Source organism: Zingiber officinale, chromosome 11B (genome assembly GCF_018446385.1).
Source record: "Zingiber officinale cultivar Zhangliang chromosome 11B, Zo_v1.1, whole genome shotgun sequence".
Lineage (NCBI taxonomy): Eukaryota > Viridiplantae > Streptophyta > Magnoliopsida > Zingiberales > Zingiberaceae > Zingiber > Zingiber officinale.
Window position 1 is genome coordinate 8,044,598 of NC_056007.1, and position 24,187 is coordinate 8,068,784.

General features: G+C 36.6%; 4 protein-coding genes across 4 annotated transcripts; 1 reads left to right on the forward strand and 3 right to left on the reverse strand.

The window, feature by feature from the left end:
- Positions 1 to 306: 306 nt before the first annotated feature.
- On the reverse strand, positions 307 to 9,860 carry LOC122034967. The gene is made up of 6 exons (XM_042594320.1): positions 9,465 to 9,860; positions 8,373 to 8,657; positions 3,992 to 4,165; positions 3,805 to 3,911; positions 2,624 to 2,949; positions 307 to 1,106 (listed from the first exon to the last, which is right to left on the reverse strand). Exons 1-6 carry the CDS (start codon positions 9,612 to 9,614, stop codon positions 547 to 549), a joined length of 1,602 nt encoding a protein of 533 aa, XP_042450254.1. The 5' UTR covers positions 9,615 to 9,860; the 3' UTR covers positions 307 to 546.
- Positions 9,861 to 10,179: 319 nt separating this feature from the next.
- On the forward strand, positions 10,180 to 12,470 carry LOC122034968 (trihelix transcription factor ASIL1-like). Its single transcript, XM_042594321.1, has 2 exons — positions 10,180 to 11,494; positions 12,020 to 12,470. The coding sequence occupies exon 1, from the start codon at positions 10,675 to 10,677 to the stop codon at positions 11,488 to 11,490; it is 816 nt and encodes a 271-aa protein (XP_042450255.1). The 5' UTR covers positions 10,180 to 10,674; the 3' UTR covers positions 11,491 to 11,494; positions 12,020 to 12,470.
- A 973-nt stretch (positions 12,471 to 13,443) lies between these two features.
- LOC122034656 (preprotein translocase subunit SECY, chloroplastic-like) lies at positions 13,444 to 18,748 on the reverse strand. Its single transcript, XM_042593977.1, has 8 exons — positions 18,529 to 18,748; positions 16,774 to 16,943; positions 15,896 to 16,281; positions 14,845 to 15,144; positions 14,685 to 14,768; positions 14,369 to 14,492; positions 14,047 to 14,210; positions 13,444 to 13,816 (listed from the first exon to the last, which is right to left on the reverse strand). Exons 1-8 carry the CDS (start codon positions 18,741 to 18,743, stop codon positions 13,595 to 13,597), a joined length of 1,665 nt encoding a protein of 554 aa, XP_042449911.1. The 5' UTR covers positions 18,744 to 18,748; the 3' UTR covers positions 13,444 to 13,594.
- Positions 18,749 to 21,359: 2,611 nt separating this feature from the next.
- LOC122033752 lies at positions 21,360 to 22,313 on the reverse strand. Its single transcript, XM_042592918.1, has 3 exons — positions 21,937 to 22,313; positions 21,651 to 21,846; positions 21,360 to 21,602 (listed from the first exon to the last, which is right to left on the reverse strand). The coding sequence occupies exons 1-3, from the start codon at positions 22,311 to 22,313 to the stop codon at positions 21,360 to 21,362; spliced, it is 816 nt and encodes a 271-aa protein (XP_042448852.1).
- Between the last annotated feature and the right edge of the window lie 1,874 nt (positions 22,314 to 24,187).

The window sequence follows — 24,187 nt, forward strand, 5'->3', positions numbered from 1 at the left end:
TGCGATACCTGCAAAGGTCGCGCTGCAATCCCACGGAGTCGCTGCTGGATCGCAGGGCAATCCAGTGCCTTTAGATACTCACGGAGGTTGTCAAAATCAACTTCTAAATCTGTATAAATTATACTCTAAAATTTACTAATTGGCAAATTAGAAAAGCCTTCTATCTTCAAAATTAGTTGGAAAAACAGAAAAGGAGCTTTAACAAGCAAAGAAATGGTCAGGTAAAAAATGCATTCCTTAGGTAAAGAAATGCATAGTAAATGGTTAAGGAGACGATCTACAACTGGCCAAAGGCGTCTGAGCATATGATGCAAAAAGAAGAGCATTTCAACTTAATGTTAGATTCAATGGACAACAAAGGTATGACTTCCACCCTCTTTAACTGATCCACATGTCTCACAGCAAATGCTTGGGGGCAGCTCCAATTACATTATTCTTCAGGCATATTTACGGGACTTGTATCCTACCGACAACACCCGAAACCCTAAGAAAGTTACCAAAATTACTGCTCTTTACATGAACAAAGAGTAGAATCTGCAAGCTTTGTCAGCTTGAAGATGAGGGACTATCTTCTTCATCTTCTGCGATGTTGAACAAGAACTGAGATAGCGAAGCAATGCGCGGGAGATGCATCAGAAAATCTCCAAACGAATCCTTTCTTGACATGCCTGACACTTTCTCTGGAGCATCTTGCTTAGCTATAATGAGCTCCGATGAGTCATTCTGTATGGCATTGTCACTGGATGAAGTGGTGCCACCATTCATCTGCTGGCTCTGTACTGCGATAACATCTTTCTGGAGCAGGGAGCAAAAGGAGTTGACCTTCTTCATGAGAGATTTTTCATCGGAGGAAGATGCATGAGAATCACTGAAGAGGCACTGGACCACCTCTTCCAATGCAGCTCTGTCAGGTACAGCAGCACCAGATAAATGTGGGTTGCCTGGGGTGATCTGCTCGGAGATGCGTTGTTCTAGTCGTCTTACGACGTCGTTGACATACAACAAGGGTTTGGGTCCATGTACTCTCAACTTGTCCCAGCCTCTCTCATTTGATGTGATCTCAGAGTCGACTACATTAGCTCCTTTGCTTAATCCAGGTTTTAGCACTAAAACACAACAACAAACATTACAATGCAATGCAATTGTGCATGTGAATTACATATCACCAAAATCTAAATTGTTGCTTATCCTAACAAGCAATTGGGAAATGTCAGTTTTCGATATGAAATTTTAGACTTTCATCTATCAAACAAATTGACAACTAAATTATTTAGAAACCTAGATACGGTGTGCACCCCCAACCATTTGATGGGATGGAAATGATGATATCCCCAAACTGTCACCTTTGCCCTGCGCCGTAGTTAGAACGAGATTGGCTATTATAAAAAAAGGCGAATAGAAATCTTAAAAACAAAAAATGATGCAAGCAAAGTAGTTGAGGCGTCTAGATCAACAGATCTCCCAAAGTAGCTCAAATTGATCTACTAGTTACACAAAACTATCACTCGAATACTCAGCTCCACCAGCACACAAAAACAGGATTTGTACACGAGAAAGGAGTGGCAGAACTAAATTAAAGAGGACAAGAGCTAGAATGAGGAAGAAAGGAATCAGGAAAAAAATTAATTGGGCAAAAATCAAAAGAGCACCCCCATTACTCCTCTAAAAATCTCTCCAAAATATCCCTGGATTGCGATAGAATTGTAACCCAAAAGTTTCCTTGAAAGTATTCGATTTTTCTAGATTATAGGCAAAATCGTTCTAAGGGTCCATTTTTTTCACAGAATTTTTTGTTTCCAAAAATGTATTTTCTAAGTTGTTTGGTCCAATAGAAAACCATAATCGTATAAAATTCCTTTTGGATAATGGAATTTCTCTTGTCTAGGTATTGTTCGAGGAAAATGACTTCTTTTGGAAATGAGTGGAATCAATTTGGGTGGGGCAGATGGACCAGCAGGCAAGCTGGATGGGTTGGTCGACCAAGGTAAAGGATTTCAAGGAATAATCACACACTTCCAATTTGGTATCTTTTTGAATAAGAACAAATGGTTGGTTAGTTTCCATAACAATGTCTAAACAAGGCATTATGTACACCAATCGATCAAAAAGGCTCAGCTAATGCATGAACGAACTGAAGCTTAAGTTTGCTTGATCCAATGATAAGCCCTCAAATGCATAAGGTATAGATAAATTCAATAATATTTGAACTTTACCTTACTGTTCCACTAAGGTATAGATAAACAGTTATAAATTTTAATGGCCACTTAAATGTTAAAAAAGCTATGACAGAATAAGTTTTCTATTAAACAAATTTTAAAAAACAAAATAAAATAAAAAAAGAAGCAAGGAAATTAATTCTTGTCGGGTATCATGAATTTGAACAAAACAATGTGCCAAAAGAAAATTTAGGAATTTTCAAAGAAAATGAAAGTACAAATCTAAATCATTTTAAAGTATTGGACAATAGGACATATGTTAATAGTTTACCCTAATTAACGGAATAATATATTGTCTTAGAATTTATCCCAAGGTGTTAATTCCATTAGTTGGTAAGTGCAGAATATTTGCCCAAATGAATCACTAAGACATGGATGACTACCCGACAATTGGAATTGAAAACTACCTGAATTTTGTGAATGAATTTCACCCATGGAAGCATCAGACAATGAAGTATCAGAATCTTTGATGTCACTCTTAACAGAAGCTGATGTGGCAGCACAAGTAGATGGCAATTCATGACTTGCAGAACCATATTTATCCTTCGACATGTCAAAATGATGGCATTTATATTCTTCGTAGTCCTCAAAAACAGAGGATTGTGATTCAAACAAAGGGTTTGCTAAAATAATATCCGGTTCTAAACTTAGCGCATATAACCGTGGATCACATTGGATAATCTTCTCAAAATGCTTGCTTAACTGACCTTGTGGACATTGTAGGAAGTGCCTCCTGAAACAAATGCATATTACATATTTCTAAGGTATTGCAAGATAACATCAGAAATATTCTGAAGAAACTGTAAAGACTAGAATAAAACCCAAGTGATGTTTATAATAAAACAGCCAAAGACCAATAATAACTTCAAATTATCTCGAAGTTATATGACAGTACTTTCAATTTTCCCCCAATAAATAGGTTCCATATAATCATTTTCATGTCTGAGCATATCCACATGCTTAAAGCAATTAATCTCAAATTTAGCAGAAGTACCAATAATAACTATGATAAACATGCATATAAAACGAGGAAGACCAAAAAAGACTTGGTTAGCAACAATAAAACAAGATAAAATTTATTTAAATATAGATGATGATATAATAGGAGATAGAGCTCAATGGCGTAAAAGGATTCATACAGCCGACCCCACCTAGTGGGAAAAGGCTTGGTTGTTGTTGTACCCTAAGATGATCTTATCTTACTACAGAAAGGTTGCTTAAAATCACCAAGCATATATCTAAGGAAGATACCTGTTTTTATCTTAATTCAAGAAAACAAGTATAGAATGTATACTAAGATGATTATGTCTGGTAACAAGAAAGTGAATAGTTGATGTCAAGACATAATCCTTGTATACATTTAATTATATCAATGCTCTAAAATAGTGGAAAAGGAAAAGAGTCTCAGTAAAAACCGAAATAATATTAAAGTTATATATAAATACAATCAAGCAAAAAAATAATATTAAAGTTAAATAAAAAAAGCACTATGAACTAAAAGAAATAAATTCATTGTGAATTAAATTATATTGTTGTGATATCAACAATATCAATTAGTGAACATAAGAAACAACAATATATCTTCTACCTGTGTATACTTGCTTGCCCTTCTGTGAAGTCTGAAGTAGCCTGCCACAGAGTGTGCTTTCTAGGCTGTGGATTAGTCTCCCTAAAAAACAGAGGTTGCCTACCCAGCTGCAAGAAATAATACATGTTGTCTTGGTTAGTAAGGAATCAGGAAAACACTGCAATTTATTAAGCTCGATTAAAGTTACCACTAAATCCAAAGTCCCTGGACCATTTTCTGGAGAAGTTGCCTTCAGAGCTGTGATATCAGACCATTGGATTTCAATCTTACTCTTGAGACCACCTTCAAGAATCTCCCATACAAGCTTTCGCTTAGCAAAGTAGAACTTGGATACTAAATCTCCTTCATACCTTGATGGATACTATAAAAGAAGGAAAGATAAGTAATTATCACTAGTTCACCCTACTAAACATGAAATGCAAACACAATAATAATAATGCAATGACATTAAAAAAATAATAATAAAAGACAGACATACTAACTCAATTAACAAAAACTATTAACAAAGCAATTTTTTGGTTCAATGTGCCTTAGTTATTTTCATAGAATCAGGATTTGTTTGGTTAAGTCAGAATGGACTAACAGTAAAGCCTTCTAGCATTTATCTGGTTAGTATTTCATAAAACCACCAAATACAAGTATCAAATTAGCAAAATTCTATGGATGTCAAAATTTGTCGAATTTAAAACAAAGAAGTTTGTAAAGCTCTCCAGCAGCTAACCATACCAGAACATATAAATTTGCCGCTGATTAAATCCAGTTCTTTCAAGATACAACTGAATCGGAGGATTTGACTACTGATCTATCTCCTTCAACCACTTTTTTTTGTCTAAAACCAAGAAAAATCGAAAGCTTCTCAAGAACAGTCAAAATCAAGATCACAAATAGAAAACTCAACTTATTCCAATCTGGATTGGCCAAGTTGGATTGGAATTTGCTCAGTCCAATCCCATTTTAGGCAATTTCTCAGAAATATTAAGTGAACGAATACAACAGAAGTCACTGAGAAACATGAAGAAATATCAGGTGAAAATGACCAGTACTAGATCTGTTAGCCAATTGGAAATTGGTGATTGACGGTAAGACTGCTCATTTGAGTAAGAGTTCGTCTCCTACTCACATGCGGAGAGAGGTGTTGTGTGAGAGATGTGAGATCATGCGAGGAATGAATGCCTGAAATGGACCTAATGGAGATTGTTAGAGGTTTTAGATTAAGAGGGTATCCTAGTGGAGAATTAATCCAGTATTAGAAAGTCTAAATTTAGAATCTAATAGTGAGTCCACAAGTACCTGCATAATGGAGGGACTTTTGGACTATTCCGGGGAGCTAGGGGGCTGCGGCAAGGAGATCCATTGTCACCATATCTATTTGGAATATGTAAAGAAATCTTTGGGAGACAAATCCAGCAAAGCACAGTTGGTTCGCCCTTCAGATTTCACCCTAAGTGTGCCTCTAGTACTAACTCACCTAGCTTATGCTCAGTAAAGGTGATGAGAATTCGGTTGCTCCATTATCTACCTATTTGCATGAATTTGGGGAAACAGCTGACCTTCGGGTTAACAAACTAAAGTGACGTTTGGTTAAATGATGGGAATGACTATGGGTATGAGTTTAATAGTAAAGTATAATAGGAATGGGAATGGAAATGAAACCCACCTAATTATATGGGTTTGGTTAATTCCCACAAATCTAGAAATCATTCCCAAACTGTCATTCCCAAACCCACAATCCAAACACCATATTTTACTATCATTCCATTCCCTCATTCCCAAACCCTCCAACCAAACACCCCCTGAAATCTTGCATCTTTGGATTTCGGACTATAGCTCTCTCCTTAACTCCTTAGTCCTACGTGTTAATGGACGGTCGAGGCGCGCTCTATCTTATGCACGGTGTGGAATGTTTTTGGAAGTCCCTCTTGTCTGTGCCTTTGGAATCATAGATTGTATCTATAGCATTTGCAGGTCTTTCATATGGGCATCTAAGCATCCTCTGGTTGCTTGGGCTGATATGTGTAATCCAAATGAGGAAGGAGGCTTGGGATTCCGGGAGTTAAAGAGTTGGAACTTAGCTCTGCTAGTTAAGGTATTTTGGCAAATTGGGGTGAAAGCAGATGCTCTTTGGATCAAATGGATCCACTACAGGTATATGAGGTGCGCAGATGTGTGGTCCTTGGGAAGTAGCCTTTACAAACTCCCCTTTGATTAAGAGGTTATTGTTGATACAAGACCGAATTCTTTAGGAGGTGGGCTCGCCGACTGCTACCGGACAAAGACAGGTAGTTTGGTTCGCACATGACGGTAGAGTGGCTCAAGACTTCTTTAGACATCCCAGTCCAAAGAAGGCATGGGCACAAACAATGTAGAAGACTCACTTGCAACTTAGTCACACTACCACTTACTAGATGTCGGCCTTGGGGCATCTTCGCACTAAAGAAGGTAGGAGTACTTGGAGGATAGATAGGTAGTGCACATTTTGTAGTCGGGTGTTGGGAACGCAAGAGCATTTGTTTTTTGGATGCCCCCTATTGCTGAGTTATAGAGGAGAGTCAGAAATTGACTTCATATGCTGTAGGAGATGTCCACTTTCAGACAGACTCTGAGAGTGTTTGGGAGACGTTACCGTGGGGTATTAACGAAAGCTCGACACTTGGCTTTGTCTTCATTAATACACTATGTATAGAGAGCTAGAAATAAATGTATCTTTGAGGATGAGCAATTGAATGTTAAGCAAATATTCAAGAGTGTGAGTATACATATATACAGGTCCTTAGGGGTGTATTTTGATCTGATGTTGTGTCAGATATAAGTATCTGTGATAGACCACTTTTTGTACTCTTGACTTATGATATGGTATTTTTTCTTATAAAAAAAAGGATGCAATTGAATATTCTTACTTTGATAATGGTGCAATTAGGTGGAAAATTTGCCTTGTATTACTGTTTATGCTAAAATGGTCTTTACTTACCCTTACCATCACATGTTGCAAGTATAACTTTGAATATGAAGATTCAAAAAATGGGATTTACATTGTGAGTGGGATTGATATCGATTTAAGTTGTAACTATGGAATATGAATTACATAGTGTTGCTATTTCCTATGGCTTGTCAAATTCTTAATTCCGAGACACTCATGCCAAATTTGTTTTTTCATGCTCATTGAGCATATTTGTGCTCACACCCCCTATTTATTTTTGGCAAATGGTTTTTCGACTATGTTCTTAGACCCTATGTTTCATTTAGAGCAGTTGAACTTGTGCTTTTCAGAGGTTAACTTATGGCACTTCAGACTTTTGTTGTTTTTTTTTTGGACATAAGATATTTATGTTACTCTAATGGACTAGTGGATATTTATTTACGTTGATGAGATGATTCAATTTGAAGTTTAAATTGTTGGTTTGTTAAAGGTATTGATTTTTAACAACGCAATTTTTATATTATATGTTCAATCTAAATGTTGTAAATTGTTGGTGTCCTTGTAAACTAACTTATTTACTTGTGTTGTCAATGTGTGATGTGTTAGATAATGATTAAAAATTTCTTTTCTGTGAAATGCTAAGTTAATGTAAATAGGGAAATAATAAAATCAGGGGACGTTCTGCTTAAATTCTTCAGGAAACTAAAAGGGTAACTGGTTTAAAAAGAGAAAAGTTGCTGCATCACCCAAAGGACAAGTTTCACTCTAAGAGACTCACTCTTGAGGATGGAATTTCTCTCTTTATCCTCTCTTTGTCAATGTGTTGATTGAAGTCGAAGATATAGTTGAGCTGGAAAGGATGATAATTGGCTACAAGCTCCATTAACTAAAGTTGTGTTTCACCTTCATACAAATATTATGAATTTGTTTCACTACAATCATGCCTTTGTCAACATTTTTAGTTTCTCTAGCAAACTGGACACAGATAGTATCTATTCTCGTCCTTGAGAGGCAGTGTTAAATGGTATTAAACTAATAGGTCTATTTTTAATATATATATATAACTCACTTCAAACAGTTGGACTAGTGGCAGCAAAGCACTTGAATTGTTGTCCCAATCAATTTACTCAAAGGTCCAGATTCAGAACATTGATTCAGCCAGTTTATGAGAAAATGTACCTAATGATGGTAATATTGGAACCACTATCTAAAGACATTCCAGCAAAGTTCAAGCTTTAGAGTATTAACTAACAACTTGAGGAAATATGAAGTTCTAATTTATAGTCAGTGGCATTTTAGAAGTTCATGCGTCAATGATTCTCCATCATTGTAGAAGAAAGAAAGTGATTCCCATTGCGTGTCAAGAGTTTGAAAAGTTGAACTATATGTGGCACTCAATAACCACAATACAGAGTACAAAGGCAAGAGATCATTGTTGGGACATGCATGTTCAAAAGAATAAAAAAACATTCCAAAGCAGTAGACTAATTTGATTCACAACAGATAATTCATTAGGAAACTGCAATGAATGTAGAATAACTGAAATGTCCAGTGGTTTGAGAAACTTATCAACAGCATTTCAGTTTTCTTTTGAAAATGATATTCACTAAATACAAAATTGCTAAAAGATTTCAACATTCGTATATGTTACCTCCCAAGTCCCAATCCTCAAAAGAGAAGCTGGAAAATTTGATGCCTTCATCTTTTCAGTAACAGTTAAAGCACCAGCAGACTTTGTATCTTTAATTTTGTCTTCATCCAAGATCTTATTGTTCGTTATGCATGAATTGACAGTTGTGGTTGCTTGAGTCAACCTCATCTGAATCAAGTCTAGTAGTGATGGACTCTTTCGCAAGCGAAGACCCAGCGGACTAGGCTCATCAAGTAAGTTATTCTGAATAATCTTAGTTGCGGCCATACTCTCATCTGCTTCCCTCTGATATAACAACAATTAAATACATTAATCCAGGAAAACACATAATTGCCCTAGGTAAAAGAGTGTTAAAGCATATAAAATTTCCTATTACAAAGCAAACCCTTCAGCTGTTATGTAATTGATCCTGTATTAAGAAAAGAGAATGTAAACATTGAAACAGATTTCGTACTAACATAATAGTTCACAAATCATCCAAACAAAATCACCAACATTCTCTGAAATTTGTCTCTGAAATAGGGGAAAAATTTGAAAAAAAAAAAAAATAGGAAGCAGAATACCATGGTTCACAAGATGATTGTTCTAAAATAGGATAATTATGATCCAATTATCCAAAGAATGTGCCTTTCCTCATTTATAAAGACTCAGCACAACTTATTCCCTTGCCATCCTTGAATCAAACAAAACATGTTTGTTCAATGAAGAATCAATGTAAGATGCTCTCATGCCATCACTTGTCAAAAGAAAGTCTTGACAAGCCAATCCCTATTTGATGAAGCTTGATGCAATGCACTCTCTTGCCATTACTCAATTTGAAGAAGGTCTCCGATGATTCTAAAACAATCATCAGATGATTTCCTCAATTAATCATCTATAAACAAACATACTCTAGCTCTTTTTTTTATCAAACAAATTCATGAAAAATATAGCTTTTCGATAAGACTTGGTGAGGGATGTTTCCTAATAACGAGGAACAAAATCAGGCCAAATAAATCTCCAAAAATATTTGAAATCATGTACAATCTATCACAGCTACTAAAACAGGGACGTTTATCTTGAATATAAAAGAAAGCAAATCTTAAGATTCACCTTGGATCTCTTGGTAAGCGACCCATGCTCGTCCTCCAGTTGATCCTCAATCTCCAACTTCACAGGACACGATCCGTCTGCCGCCAGCGGCCACTTCACCGGCAGATCGGACTCCTGCTGCAGCTTTCCGTACCCCGCCAACTGCACCATAAGTCACCACAATCCCCCCTATGTCTGAAAACCCTAGAGCACAGATTCACGCAGCTCTGTTTACCGTTCACAATCCCGAAATCCAGATCCAGAAAGCTCAGAGCCCAAGATGACCAACTAACTGTGAGATCAGATGGAGGGGAACAGAATACCCAAATAGCCGGGAGGCGATTCGGAGATGGAGAGGAAGGCGGAGGAATCGGCGAGCTGGCGTCTAGGTCAAAATCAGGGTGGGCCGTTGTTCAACTCGGTTTCGTAGTCGGCGTCAGCGACCGTCCGCACGTGACGTGGGGTCTCTGGCACGTGCATAATAAAGTTTCTGGTAATGTGCAGTTTAGTCCTCCATGTTATCCGTTTTAACAAAATAGACCAAATTATACTGACAGCCTTCGTCAATTATCATAATTAAGCCAAATCATGGCGCGCACGGCGGACGAACCCTCCGCCGCGCCGCGCCGCGCCGCCACCGTTGCGATCGGTTCGTTCCGCGCCGCGGCGAACGGGATTTTGACGTCGGCCGACCGGCGCACCGATCGCCGACAGAGATCGATCGTCCACGTCGGTACGAATCTCCAAGCACGCGAAAGTGTCGCCTTACGCGACGCCTGACGCGAGACTCCACTCCCGCGCTATTGCGCTCTGAAACGGCCGGCTCCTTCACCACCGATGGTTCATGTCCACCCACGTGGCTGCATCCCATACGTCACTGTTGCGCAGCAGGCGATTGGCCCACTCTCTCTCCACTCTCCTTTGTCCCTTTCGCTGGCTCCTTTGCCTTCCTTGGAGCTGTAGCAGAGGACGCCGAGCTCGACTCCTTTAGGGTTCATTTTGATCTTTGATCTGTTTTCCACTACGATTGTTGATTCCGTTCACTTTCGATCTATGTGGAGAAAATCTTCGATCCTTTTGGTGCTACCGCTCAATTTCTTACAGTAGAATCCCTTAAAGATGGTTCTTTTCGGCGATTTTTCTTGTCGATTTGCTGCTTGTTCATCGAAGGAGAGACTTTTCGCAGTGTGATCCTTGCTTTCCTGGGTCTATCTTGCTGCCTCGGCTTCCCATGGATGGTTCCCACCCCTCGTCCTGTCCGGATCCGGCCGCGCCTTCCGCGCTGAAGGTCCCGGACAAGGGGAAGAGGGACGAGTGGAGCGAGGGCAGCGTCCTGTGTTTGCTGGAGGTTTACGAGTCGAAGTGGGTGCTCCGGAATCGAGCGAAGCTGAAGGGGAGTGATTGGGAGGAGATCGCCCGCTTGGTGTCGGTGCAGTGCTCGGGGACTAAAGCGCTCAAGACCCCGACTCAGTGCAAGAACAAGATCGAGGCGCTGAAGAAGCGTTACCGCGCCGAGTCCGCCCTCGCCCATGACCCCGCCTCCGGCTGCTCTTGGCAGTTCTACTCTCGCATGTATGATCTGCTAAGGGGCTCCGTAAACTGCTCAGTCAATCCCAAGTCCAACCATGGCATCGATCTCCAGTCCCTGCCCAAGGCAGAAGCGGACGGCGAAGTCGACGGCCACTTGCACGACAGCAATCACGACGATGGCTCTAATACGATGCAGATCGACGTCAATGCTGACAAGAAGATGGATAACAGGGTCACTGCCGATGACGCCGGTGGCAGTGACCCCGGCAGTTCCTCTAAGAAGAGAAAAATCACAGTTAGTGAGGTAGCAGAGAGCATCAGGTTGTTGGCTCAGTCCATGCTGCAGATTGAACAAGCGAGGATGGAGATGTACAGGGATTCTGAGAGGATGAGAGCTGAGGCAGAGATCAAAAGAGGTGAGATGGAGCTCAAAAAGACTGAGATCATAGCAAACACACAGCTGCAGATTGCTAAGCTCTTCACCAGGAGAATGCACAAGCAAAGCAAGGAGGGATGAACAGGTTAATCTTTCACTGTATTATTTTTCTCTCTGTCAATTGTTGATTGATATGCAGTTCATTTCTTCTTTGGATTGAAAGGCAAGTATTTAGCTATCCATCTGAAAATCCAACCTGATCATTGCAATAATCACCTATAGTCACTGGCTGTTCAAGGTTTCCTCCATTGTGCTTTGTTAAGAGATGAGAACACTAACTGAGTTGTAGAGAAAGGGTAGAAATTGGATGATGGCATTGAGCCAAGCTCATAAGAACTTTAGAAGTAACAAGCAAACAGGAGTCAGCTCAAATTTCTTTATGTTGTTGTCCATTGATAAGCAACTACAGCAATGTGTTGGGTTATTGATTATTGTTTGTTCGACAACTCAGATGATTATACATATAAATTCTCTCATTATTAGACAATATTGTCTTCCTCCTACACTTGTTTTTTCCCTAAATTTTCAGAAAAATTCTCTAGTTTAGGGTTTGTTAGATTTTTGGCATTGTTCTTGCATAACTTATCCTTGCATTGCCTTGGTTTTTCAGGAAGATTAGCTTCAATGATTTCTGCACAAAAACAAGATTATCTGCAATTTTAGATGCAAGAAATGCTAATAAATCAGGAACCTGAGACTAGGAAGCAGTTGCCCTGACATGGCCATCAACTGAGAAATTAAGTTTGAAGAAATCTATACTTGGGATTACATGACATTCTCAGTTTTCACATAAGATGTATCTCCTAGATTCCATTTCATGAGGGTGTTTTAGATTGATCGAGAAGATTAAATTGCAATTAACTTTCAGCAATTTGATGCCCTACCAAATCTGCATCTTGCTTGGTGTGGGAAGCTTCTTGTTCAACTCTCTTCAGGTAGCCAAGAAAGCAAAATTGTGTTAACTTCTTGATTTTTTTTTTTTTTTTGGTTTTCTATGTAATAAGCTTCGACTAGCTGATTTTCATTAATGGTAAAGTTCCATTTTGTTTCCTCTTTGTTAATCTCTTATATATCAATAAGCTTCATTTCTAAATCTCTTTCTTACATATTATTTGTAAAAGATATTATTTTGATAGATAAGACTAGGGAAAATTTGCATGTAGTCTCCGTTGGCAAACACAATTTTACATGCAGTCCCCCATTAGAATAAATCTTTGTTTCCACTCCCTACTCAAATATACTTACCTAATTATATCTGATATTTTAAGTATAAAAAGTCTAAAAATGAGTATAATTCCTCTTAAATTCAGTATATTAAATTAGAATCTTGTATATTTTCTATCAAATTGAGCACGATTTTTTTTCCACCTCAATTGGATAGAAAATATACTAGATTATTTTAAAATGGTACTCAATTGGATGAAAAATATATTAGATTTTCTTTAAATGATGTTGAATTTAGGAAGAATTATATTAAGTAGAAAAAAAATCATACTCAATTTAATAGAAAATATACTCGATTCTAGTTTAAAATGCTAAATTTAATAGGAATTATATTCATTTTTAGACTATTTATACTCATTTTAGTATATTTTCTATCAAATTGAGCACGATTTTTTTTCACCTCAATTGGATGAAAAATATATTAGATTTTTTTTAAATGATATTCAATTGGATAGAAAATATATTAGATTTTCTTTAAATAGTATTAAATTTTGGAGGAATTATATTAAAACAGGAACAAAATCATGCTCAATTTAATAGAAAATATACTCGATTCTAGTGTAAAGTGCTGACTTTAAGAGGAATTATATTCATTTTTGAACCTTTTGTACCTAAAAAAAGTTGAGGGGCAATTAGATAATAATATTTGCATGAGGGAGTTGAAGCAAATAAAACTTTACATGTAGAGAGTGGAAACAAAATTTTTTATAAGTGGGGATTGCATGTAAAATTACAGTTGTGATTGGGAATTTTTATCTACTTTACTCATAAAACTAATGAAGGAATACATATTAAATTCAAATCAGAAACGAAGTGAAAAGTTTTAAGTTGATGATAAAAAATTATCATATTTAGAGAATTCATAGACAATCAAAATTTGATAACAACATCTATTTCGCAGACTAATTACAACATTATTGATTTAGGTACCGTTGTGTTCTTGAAAAGAAAATTCACCTTGCTACTGGTTGATATCATAGAACTCAATGTTTTTGTACTTTTGGGAAATTATTTCTGCTTGAACTTTTCTTGCTGTATCGGTCGCACATCCGACGAGAATGAGAACGGATGTACCAGCAAATCCACGGAAAGCAGTCAAGTGTGTAGTTTGTTCGATCACAGAAGGACCGGCGGCTAGCACTGCCAGAAATGCTGAACCCAGAACTGATATCCGGCTAAGAACCTGTAGAACAAATGAATGTCATGTTAATATAAGCATCTGATGACGCTAAAGTACCCGTGCGACTATCAAAATGAATTAGCCTATTTGTTGAGGTAGCAATGTTACAAGTAGATTGTGTACCCCTGCGACTATCAAAATGAATTAGCCTATATGTTGAGGTAGCAATGTTACAAGAAGATTGCACCCGTAAACTACCGGATATGAATATAAACAAAAAGGAATCATCTTACAGTTTTGAGAAAAGCAGATGTGCTTTTCCCAGGTCGAACTAGAGGTACTGATGCTCCTTGGCGTTTCAACTGCTCACTCACATCATCAGGATCCAATTGTAGAAAAGTATAGTAGTAGTTGAAAAAGGCGATAAGCAGTATGTTGGTGGGAAGATACAAGGAACCTGAAAAAAAAATTAATTATGTTACTTTACTTCGATAAAACTAATCCTTTAACATGTCAAAGGTACTCATTACTTGTCTCACTTTACTGTGATCATGGTACATTATACATTCAGTTGATGTAAGTTTGCCAAAGTATCGTGTACAACGGTATGCTAACCTCCAGGGTTCAAAGCAAGGGCTGCCTTCTTAAGAGCAGTTACACCAGTGAAGCGCGCCAAAGTGCCAGGTAAAGCCAAGGACGAAGTTGAAAATATTATCGGCATCACCCCAGAGCTATTTACCTGTTTTGGAAATTATTAGAAGTAAATAGCGTGTACAAATAACTTACAAACTGACCGACTTAGGCAATCAAATTGGAGCTAGAAGATGGGATTCTAATTAAACTTTTCAACATGATAAATATGTTCAAGAATTCATAGATAATCGATGACCGTAAGAGCAGAATGAACAGATGAACACAAACTATAGAAGACCTTGAACGGAAGATATGCAGATTTTTGAAGGCCCCCAGTTGTGTATCTCGACGCATAGTTGAGTGGAATCTTTCTTTCTGCTTCCTGGAAACCATTTATAAGCATATTTTACTAAGTAAATGATGTATACAATAAGATGGTTTAACTATTATGTAATTACCTGAACATATACGATACCAAGAACCAATAGAAAAAATGAAAAGATAATTGCTGCTAGTCCAAGGTAATTCCCATCCTGAAAAGCTTGTGCAACTGTTCTGCCAAATGATGCGGGCAAGTAGGATATAATGCTAGTAAATATCAAAAGGGATGTTCCATTTCCGAGTTTGAGGTCGGATATTCTTTCCCCTATGTAAGTTGTGAATACCGATCCAAGGGTCAACAGCACAATTGATGATACTGCCCATTCTGTACTGAAGTCGTTGACATATGGACGGAGGAAAAGTACTTGCCCAATAGCCTAGCAATAAGAACAGCAATGCTTCTCTTCACTATGTCATTCATGTAAAGTATTAGTAAAACTTTAGATATTCATGTAAGAAAACAAACTGGATGCACTAGAACTGCCAATGAAGGATTCGGGAGTGGCCTATCGATATAGTGGTTGGTACCTCTGGACAACATTATATTCTCATATTATGAACCTTTATCTCCTTGGTGGCAATGGAGCAGTTCAACATTGCTCCAAAGCTGACCTTGAAATTTTGGATATTGATATAACAAGAGTAGCATTCTTCTAGTCAGATCTAAGTTATTCATAACCCTAAACTCTTAAAATTAAACAAAATTGCAAAATGAAACTCTAGCAGATAGACCGGATTGTTTTTTCTAATAAAATAATCTACATTAATAAAGCACACAGTTAGAGTGGTTTCCAGCAAGTAAAAATGGTAGTAACCTTGTTATCTACTAGAAATGCAGAAAACTGATGGTTAACAACAATGAGGTTTGCTTGTCATCAAATTGAAAAGTGTAGTAAAATAGGCACCCTATCATTTATCAAAATGACAAGAATGTCTCCAGTGTCAATAACTCAGCCTATCATTATGCAGTTGTGCAAGAGTGATACATTTTTATACTTCAACCTAATGGCAGTAATTATAGCATTGAACAGGATAGACACTATGAGAAAGACTACATGGAATAAAACACTAAATTACTAGATCAGGTATACCAAATCCAAAAGCTTCAATGAATAGGATTTCTCTCACCTGAACCACTGCAAAACCTACAGAAGCATAGCGTGTATACTGAAGAACCTTCTTCCTTCCAGCTTCACCCTCTCTTTTCTGGAGGTCTTGTAGCTTTGGATAGATCTGGGTAAGAAGCTGGAAAACAATTTGTGCATTGATAAATGGAACAATACCCAAAGAGCAGATGCCCAATCTACCAATTCCACCACCAGAGAAAGAATCCAAGGTGCTTAATAGACTGTTTTGATCCAAGTTACCAGCAAAAGCTTCACGGTTCACTCCACCTAGTGGCACATACACTCCAAGACGAGATAAAGCTAAATACCCTAACAGCTTTAAGAATTTCCCTGGCAGAGGGCCCTTAAAGAAGTCACCAATGTCAATGGAACTGTCCTCAATTGCAGCTGTATATAAAGTCGGATTTCAGATTTAATCTGTATCTTGACATTTCTCATTAAACATGTCTTAAGCAATGTCATATTTGTTGGTTATGCAAGTTTAACTGTTTGTCAACCATGTTCTTCCAAATTTTTGGATTCAAAATTTGAACCAATCACATAAGTTATATATTGCTTTTTTGAAAAATTGGCGCATTTTTAATATTTGAAATTAACTAAGTATCAGCTAAGGACATGATCTTTAGGTGTTATACCATAACTATAATATATCTTGTCTAAGCTGTCTGTGCTCATTTGAAAGTAGACTTAAAACACTCTATGCTAAACATTAATAGAGAGATAACTTCGCAGAATTCTACAGTTAGAGAACATAGCACTAAGTGCTTCTCTTTAGAATCCAGTCACATACATTAATAATTTCCCTTGACTTACATTATGCATGGAGCATATCACTTACTCTCTAAGAAAAGCCAATAATCAATGCAATAGTGAACTAACCTGCTGCACCTCGTTTTAAGGAAGATCTATCCTTCTTTGGGCTTGATGTGCTTTCAAAAGTTAGGGAAAAGAAATCAAGAACACTTTCCCAAAAAGAACCAAGGCCCAAAGTTCTCTCCTTGTAAAGGCCCAAGGGGTCAAAATTAGACAAATCAGACTGTTTGATGCACCTGAAAGGAGTTCTAATCAGTCAAATAAAGGAAAGGCATGAAGATCTATCAAAGAGGCCATTTTTGTTATTGGCTAAAAGGTGTCACCAGCAGAGAAAAGCGGCACAGGAGTTAACAATTGATAAATGTCTTTTTGCTAACATGGCCAAAGAGACAAGTGATCCTAATGTTTTAACAAGAATTTTCTAGATTGGTTATCAATAAGAGAATAGAAAGTAAACAAGAGGAGAAAATACTGATTCAAGGTTACACAATTCTGTCAATGAATCCAATAGAGAAAATCTTATGGCAAATCTATATGTCAGACAACTTAAGCTGTACATTGAGGATTTAGGTTAATCGCAAATGTACATAGGCCTTGGTTTGTGTACATGATAAACTTGGGAAGAATTTTGAGTCATCTGGTTCGAACCTATTATTAACTAAATGAGCTAGTTCTCGCATGGGCTGGGTCATCGCAAATAATAGTTTAAGAGTATAACAAACAATAGGGTTGATGAGGATATCCAATTGCACATGGTGGTCTATGATTGTCCATGGTGTAGTGTCATACTACAAAATATTGTATTTGTGCATGGCACCTCTTATATCCATGGTAGCTACTTTAAAATATATATATATATCATCAACATTTTACACTATCATAGTAGCTCACTTGAGTTTGACTTTGGACTTTGATAAGACCGTCGTGAATTTGACATCCAATTCCAATTCCACATGAGAAATTGATGCAAACTATGAATACATAGCATTGATGGATGTACTTTGATTAAACAGAGAACCATTTTACTCCAGATGGTGCAAGATAGAATCTTAACAAACTCATCACATGTGAGTGAGTAAAGAACCTAACCTCTTGTCATATCTAATCCCTAGTTATATATTCATTTTACTTGAAAATTTAATGCTGGTTGTGCTCGGGAACAAATGTGGGTGAAGAAAGAGATTGAAGTGAGAAGGCAAAGTTCACAAAAGAGGTGAACTGCTGCTACTGCAGGTACATGTATCGCGGGTAACTTGGTGTGCCACTCAAATCACAAAATATTTTGTCCAAAAGTAACTTGTTTCTGCCATATTCCCTTTACATTCATTCTCTCCATATTGCGTTGCAGTATACAAGAAGAGCGATACTGCAAGATGAATGTTGTGTTTAGAAATTTTAAGCTGCATGTCTGTTCATAGTTCCGTTTATATCCTGATTTCTCAGGAACATTGATCGAATAAATGAAGATAGTTTGTGAATTCTAAGTCAAAGATATTTATACAAAAAAGGGCAGCCTCGAGTGAATCTTACTAGCATTTGGTACAGTTCCTGTTCTTGTTCCCATGCCCTTCTATCAAAGTCAAAACTAAATAAAACAGTAAGCAAAAGAGAACTTTTAATTAGGACAAACATCAGAAAGGAACCAAGACGGCTACTTTTCTCCCGAGTTCCCCAAATTCCTGTCCCAAGTTCGTAACTTTATCCAGCAATCAATTGCCTAACCCCTAATCAGACAAATCAACGAGGAAAGGCTCCTCTAAAAGCCACTGTACCAGATCAATACAAGGATTAAACACTGAAACGAACTGTAAGATGCATTACCTGGTCCCTCCGTCGGAACTCAAGCGGAGATCATCCCAAGAGGAACTCCCTCGTCCGGTTTCTGTGTTCACTGCCGCCAAGTAAGAAGCCCTACAGAGAACTACACTGGGCCTCGACAAGGCGAGTGAAGTTCGTCGAGGCGGTGCCGAATAGAAGCCGGAGAAGACGAGGCCATGTGGAGCGGAGCTCTGCGGCTGCCGCGCGGATAAGAGCATGGCGCTGATCGAACGGCATCGCCTCGCGTCCGCCACAGAAAAGGAACAGAGAGGTGAAACGAACGGTCAGGATTCAGAACAAGCATGAGATGAGCGGCGAAGATTTTCCCTTTCCGTTCTCACCCCGTTTAAATAAGGATTCTGTTCTTCAATTTTCGGTAATTTTTAAAATACCACGTAATATTTACATTTTTCTACCAAGCTGTCCTCTCTGTTAATATGTGAACAACTGAAATAGTAAGTTTAAGGTGTGAAATGGGTATTTTCATAGAAGAGTGAGGGGGAGAAAGCAAACTTGAGCTTCCTGTTTTATCATTTTGCTTTTACACGCTCTCGTTTATTGTTAGACTTTATCATCATCTCATAAAAAAAAAAATATGGTCCAATCACATACTCATTATAATAACATCTTTCTTTCACTCACAACCCTTTTAACGTTAATATTCATTATTCATAGACTCCACCATCCACTCACTCATCTTAAAATTATATCATATTAAATAAATATATTTTAAATATGTTTTAAAATATTTAAATTATTATTATTATTTTTAATAATAATCTTACGTTTAAAAATATAATTTTATTATTTTTCAAAAATAATATTAATTTTTTAAATATATTTATTAAATAAAATAGATGTTTGTGAGAAAACGAAATTACAATGTTAGGAAAACAAAATTATAAAGTTTGGAAAACGAAATTACAACTGAACACCTAAAATTATAAAGTTGGGGAAATGAAATTACAACTGAGCGGCTAAAATTACAAAGTTGGGAAAACAAAATTTATTTTAAATTACCATGTAATTATGAAATTGAAATGCAACAATAACTTAAATAAACCATACTATTATGTCATTAAAAATAATATATGAAATATTAATTCACGGATTGTTGTTGTATTGCCCCCATATACGCTCAACTAAGTCGGCGCGAAGTTGGTGATGAACTTGAGTGTCACGTAGCTCAGAATTTGTTCGAAGATAATCCTGAAATCCTCAGTTTGAGCCATGGATAGGTTGTGTGGGTTCGTCACCTTCTTCGTTGTACCAATTTGTCACGTGCCCTCCCTCATCCTCAACAATCATATTATGCAAAATAATGCATGCTAACATTATTTGTTTTAACTTTTTCTTATACCAATACCGAGCTGGACCTCTGACAATCGTCCATCGAGATTGGAGCAACCCAAATGTCCGTTCAACATCTTTTCTTGTAGACTCATGTCTTTCTTTAAACAACTTCCTCTTGAAATCCTCCAGGCAAGGACAAACTTTAACAAAAGTAGCTCACTCGGGATATATTCCATCTGTTAGATAATAACCCTTCGTATATGCAGTGTCGTTCACCGTGAAATTAATCTCCGGCATATTTCCTTGCAAGACGTTGTTGAATATGAGATATTCATATAACACGTTAATATCATTACGTGAACCGGCGACCCCAAAAAATGCATGTCATATCCACAAGTCATGAGACGCGACCGCTTCAAGTATGATTGTTGGTGACTCATGTCCCCTTGTAAATTGACCTTTCCAAGCAACTGGACAATTTTTCCATTTCCAGTGCATACAATCAAGGCTACCTAACATGCCAGGAAAGCCATGTCTCTCATCGTGCATTTGAAGAAGACGTTGGACATCATCAGCATTTGACCTTCTCATGTACCTATTACCAAATATTTCAACAACATATTCGCAGAACTTGAAAAGGCACCTGATGCCAATTGATTCACTCATACGTAGGTACTCATCAAAATGATCGGCGGGGAGTCCGTAAGCAGTTGACGAATCGCAGCGATGCATTTTTGCAGTGGTGACAACCCTTTTCTTCGTACAGCATCGTCCCTTTGTTGAAAAAATGTTGAATGATTCTCTAATGCATTCACTATGTGGAGGAATAACTCTCTTCGCATTCAAAATCGTCTTCGAAATATTTCATCGTGATACACCGGGGTTATAGAGAAACAATCATTGACGAGTCTCTCATGCCCGGCTTCACGATTTCTTTGGATGAACCTTCTTCTGCGCGTGTCCCTCCTCTGATATGCTTCTATAAGTTGTTGGTGTTGTTGAAGAACCGATAACATCAGTTCTTCACCCGGATCATAAGCTTGCTCATCGATTTCAACATGGACTTCGTCTTCGCTTGTCGAGCTGGAATTTGAGCTAGAGCTGCCTATAAAATGAGACATTTTTGGAGGAAACACGTTTTAGTATATGTGTTTGAGAAATGGTATGATGGTCTATATATATTGTTTTTCTCATGCAACAGCTAGTTTGCAATGACTAGTATGCAACGTCGCGTTGCAACGGTTAATTTGCAACGGTAAGTTTGTAATGCCTAGTTTGCAACGGCTAGTTTCCAATGGCTAGATGTAACAGCTAGTTTCCAACGGTTAGTTGTAACAACTAGTTTCCAACGACTATTTTACAAAATTATAATAATTAAAAATCACATTAATCGAAATGAGAAATACAATAATTAAAAATTACAATCACTCGAAAATATAATAATACTAGAAAATGAACGTTAAGTAAACAATTTAGATATTCCATCTCGACCTAATATCCTTGCATAGGCATTCATGTATGATAAGTTGCTCCTTTGTCATCTACGAGGTGTCTTTGTTCAATATTTCGTACTCCTTCAACTTCAAGCGACGATTCTTAGCTTCAGATTTGGACAATGCAGCTTTTGCCTTAATCTCCTCTACTTCGAGTTGTTTTTGTTTCAAATCGACTTCGGACTTCTTCACGCTTGTGTACTCAGTGAACTTTGTAATAATATTGTTGTAATTTACTGTCAAATCCTCCATGGTCAATTTTACTTTGTCTTTTCCCTTTCTTTTTGCTGCCTTTTACCCCATTGGATGAGTATATTCATAATCTAGGTCTATACTCACATCTTGGTTGGAGGAGGTGTTGCTTGCTCCCGACTCTAAGGTCCTCGTCTTCTTTGTGGCCACAAAGTGATCAGCGGACTGTGGAGTAAACATTGGACGGTCTTTGACAATTCTCCATATATGTTCGAGATTGAATGCAACACCATTATTTTCGGATAGATATTTTTCGTACGCAAACCTCAATATATCTTCATCACTGTAACCACTTCGATATGAACTATAAATACTGTTGTAATTTACGTTGAATCGATATACCTTCTTTTGGATTGTATTGTGTCAATGTGACCGTATAACATTTGCATTTCTGGTGTTTGAACACAAGGGAAGATTCTCATTGTAGTAGCTTGCAACCTGTCCCCAAAAAGCATCCGCCTTTTGATCATTGCCGATTATTGGATTATCACTGATAGTGACAAAACTTCTCGCTAAGACCTCGTCTTCAACCTTTGTCCAACTTGAACGCTTTCTTATACCCTCAGCATTTGAAATCGCCTTTTCTAAATTGACCACCCCAATTGGGGATTCACGGTCGGAAAGTTGAGTCTCCGGGACAAAAGTCGGAGTTGCAGGTTCATTCGACATCGAAGCAGTGAAAGGCATGCCAGTTGTGTGCGGGGTACCATATCCATGAACAACCGACGACGTGAAATACGGATGACTCATGTTTTGCCAATATTCGGCTGGAAGCTGTTGATATGAACCTCGAGGGGCATAATTCAGATGATTCATAGAATTGCCAAAACCTTGGAAATTTTGAAGATTTTGTGGAGGAAACAACATATTGGGAAATGGATGTGGGTATTGATAATTTGGTGGAATTTATGGATTTTGGGAAGATGAATATTCTTGCGAGTTGTTTGTAGAATTCAATAAATTTGTAAAAAATGCCTTATTATTTTCATCCATTTCGGATAGAAAATAAGATGGTAGAAACTTGAAAAAAAATAGATGGGGAGAGAATTTAGAGAGTAGAATTGAAAGAGTAGTGAGTTGGAATGAAAATATGTGTGCATATTGATGGTTATTTATAGATGAAATTTTGAACTAGCCGTTAACTAGCCGTTAAAAATAACCGTTAAATAACTAGCCGTTATTTAATTTTTAATTTAAAAATTTACATTTAAAAAAGCTTGAACGCCATGAACGCTTAACGCTTGAACGCGTTTATTTAAATAACTAGTCGTTATTTAAAAAAAAGTCGTTATTTAAAAATAAATAAATGAAAAGTTTACACCTTAAATAAACATGGCGTTAAATAAATAGTCGCGTTATAACGCGACATTAATGTCGTGTTGCAGATGCTCTAAGGGCATTCGTAAACCTCTTATCAATATTTATCTTCTGTCATATCAGGGTCGGTTCAAGGCATACACCATTAAGGCCTATGCCTAAGGCCCCTATTATATTGGGGCCATAAATTTTACATATATATATATATATATTAAATATAAATATTAATTTAAAAACATATGAGTATGGATATTAAATATTTAAAATTATAGTTAAAATAAATTTTAGTCGAGATTTATTTTTCCATAATTTTAATTTTTTACTAGTTAAGTTATATTTGGTCAAAAACTTTAAATTTTTTATAGATTAAATTTGGATCATTTTTATTTTTTTACTCGTGTTAGATTTAATTGATCATTTTAATTTTTTACTATTAAAACTAGATTTAGTTGGTAATTTATTTTTATTTTTTTTATTAAAATTTAATTAGTAATTTTAATTTTTTTTAATGATAAAAATTTAATTTATTAATCAAAATTAAATTTTGTTAATAAATTAAAAATATTTATTGGTTACACTTAATTGATATATATATATTTTTTGATAAAAATATTTTTGAAAGTCAAAAATCAGTTCAGATCTTCTGTCCCCGTTTCTCTCTGTCCCCATGTCTCATTGCCGATCGGACGACTCAGATGACATCTCAAGGCATCATGACATCTTTAAGATGTGTGTAGCATTTTTGTGATGTGAAAAGAATCCTTGAGATATCATCTGAACCGTCCGATCGGCAATGGGACATGGGGACAGAGAGAAACAAGGACAGAAGATCTGAACTAGTCAAAAAATATATTTAATAATGTAGTATTATTTCTTTCTTAAATTTTATTTTTCTTTCACTTTTTTTTTTGTTAATAATTCACCATCAATATTTTCTAGCTAAGTATTTTTGAATAAATAAATTTTATTAATAATTTATCAAAGTTAAAATTGATAAAAAGACAGTTTAGTTCACGAAACTTCCGTCAATGAGGGATTCCGAGGAAGAATCTATTATATGTAGTGACTATATCTAGTACTCGAATCTATTTCCTCTAGGTTACACAATAATTTTACTATTGTGTCGAGACTTTCATTCCCCGAAGTTAATAATGATTGATATTTTTTTTTAAAAAAAAATTGTAATTAAAATGTATATTAATAGTATTACAATAATTTATTACTATTTATAAATTAGATAACATAAAATATTTTTTATTTTTTAAATTTTACTAATAATAAAAAAGTGAGGTTTGACATAAGATAAA

What these genes read in the sequence shown, in the direction of transcription:
- LOC122034656 (XM_042593977.1), bottom strand. Translation starts at nt 18,743, where the DNA reads ATGCTCTTATCCGCGCGGCAGCCGCAGAGCTCCGCTCCACATGGCCTC. An exon ending in CTGCATATCTTCCGTTCAAG is followed by an intron (nt 14,493 to 14,684) that starts GTCTTCTATAGT and finishes TTTCCAAAACAG; the next exon opens with GTAAATAGCTCTGGGGTGAT. An exon ending in CATCTGCTTTTCTCAAAACT is followed by an intron (nt 13,817 to 14,046) that starts GTAAGATGATTC and finishes TTTGTTCTACAG; the next exon opens with GTTCTTAGCCGGATATCAGT.
- LOC122034968 (XM_042594321.1), top strand. Translation starts at nt 10,675, where the DNA reads ATGGATGGTTCCCACCCCTCGTCCTGTCCGGATCCGGCCGCGCCTTCC.
- LOC122033752 (XM_042592918.1), bottom strand. Translation starts at nt 22,313, where the DNA reads ATGAGTCATCCGTATTTCACGTCGTCGGTTGTTCATGGATATGGTACC. An exon ending in AGAAATGCAAATGTTATACG is followed by an intron (nt 21,847 to 21,936) that starts GTCACATTGACA and finishes AAGTGGTTACAG; the next exon opens with TGATGAAGATATATTGAGGT. An exon ending in ACACCTCCTCCAACCAAGAT is followed by an intron (nt 21,603 to 21,650) that starts GTGAGTATAGAC and finishes ATGGGGTAAAAG; the next exon opens with GCAGCAAAAAGAAAGGGAAA.
- LOC122034967 (XM_042594320.1), bottom strand. Translation starts at nt 9,614, where the DNA reads ATGGTGCAGTTGGCGGGGTACGGAAAGCTGCAGCAGGAGTCCGATCTG. An exon ending in TGAGGATTGGGACTTGGGAG is followed by an intron (nt 4,166 to 8,372) that starts GTAACATATACG and finishes CTTCTTTTATAG; the next exon opens with TATCCATCAAGGTATGAAGG. An exon ending in CAGGGACTTTGGATTTAGTG is followed by an intron (nt 3,912 to 3,991) that starts GTAACTTTAATC and finishes TATTTCTTGCAG; the next exon opens with CTGGGTAGGCAACCTCTGTT.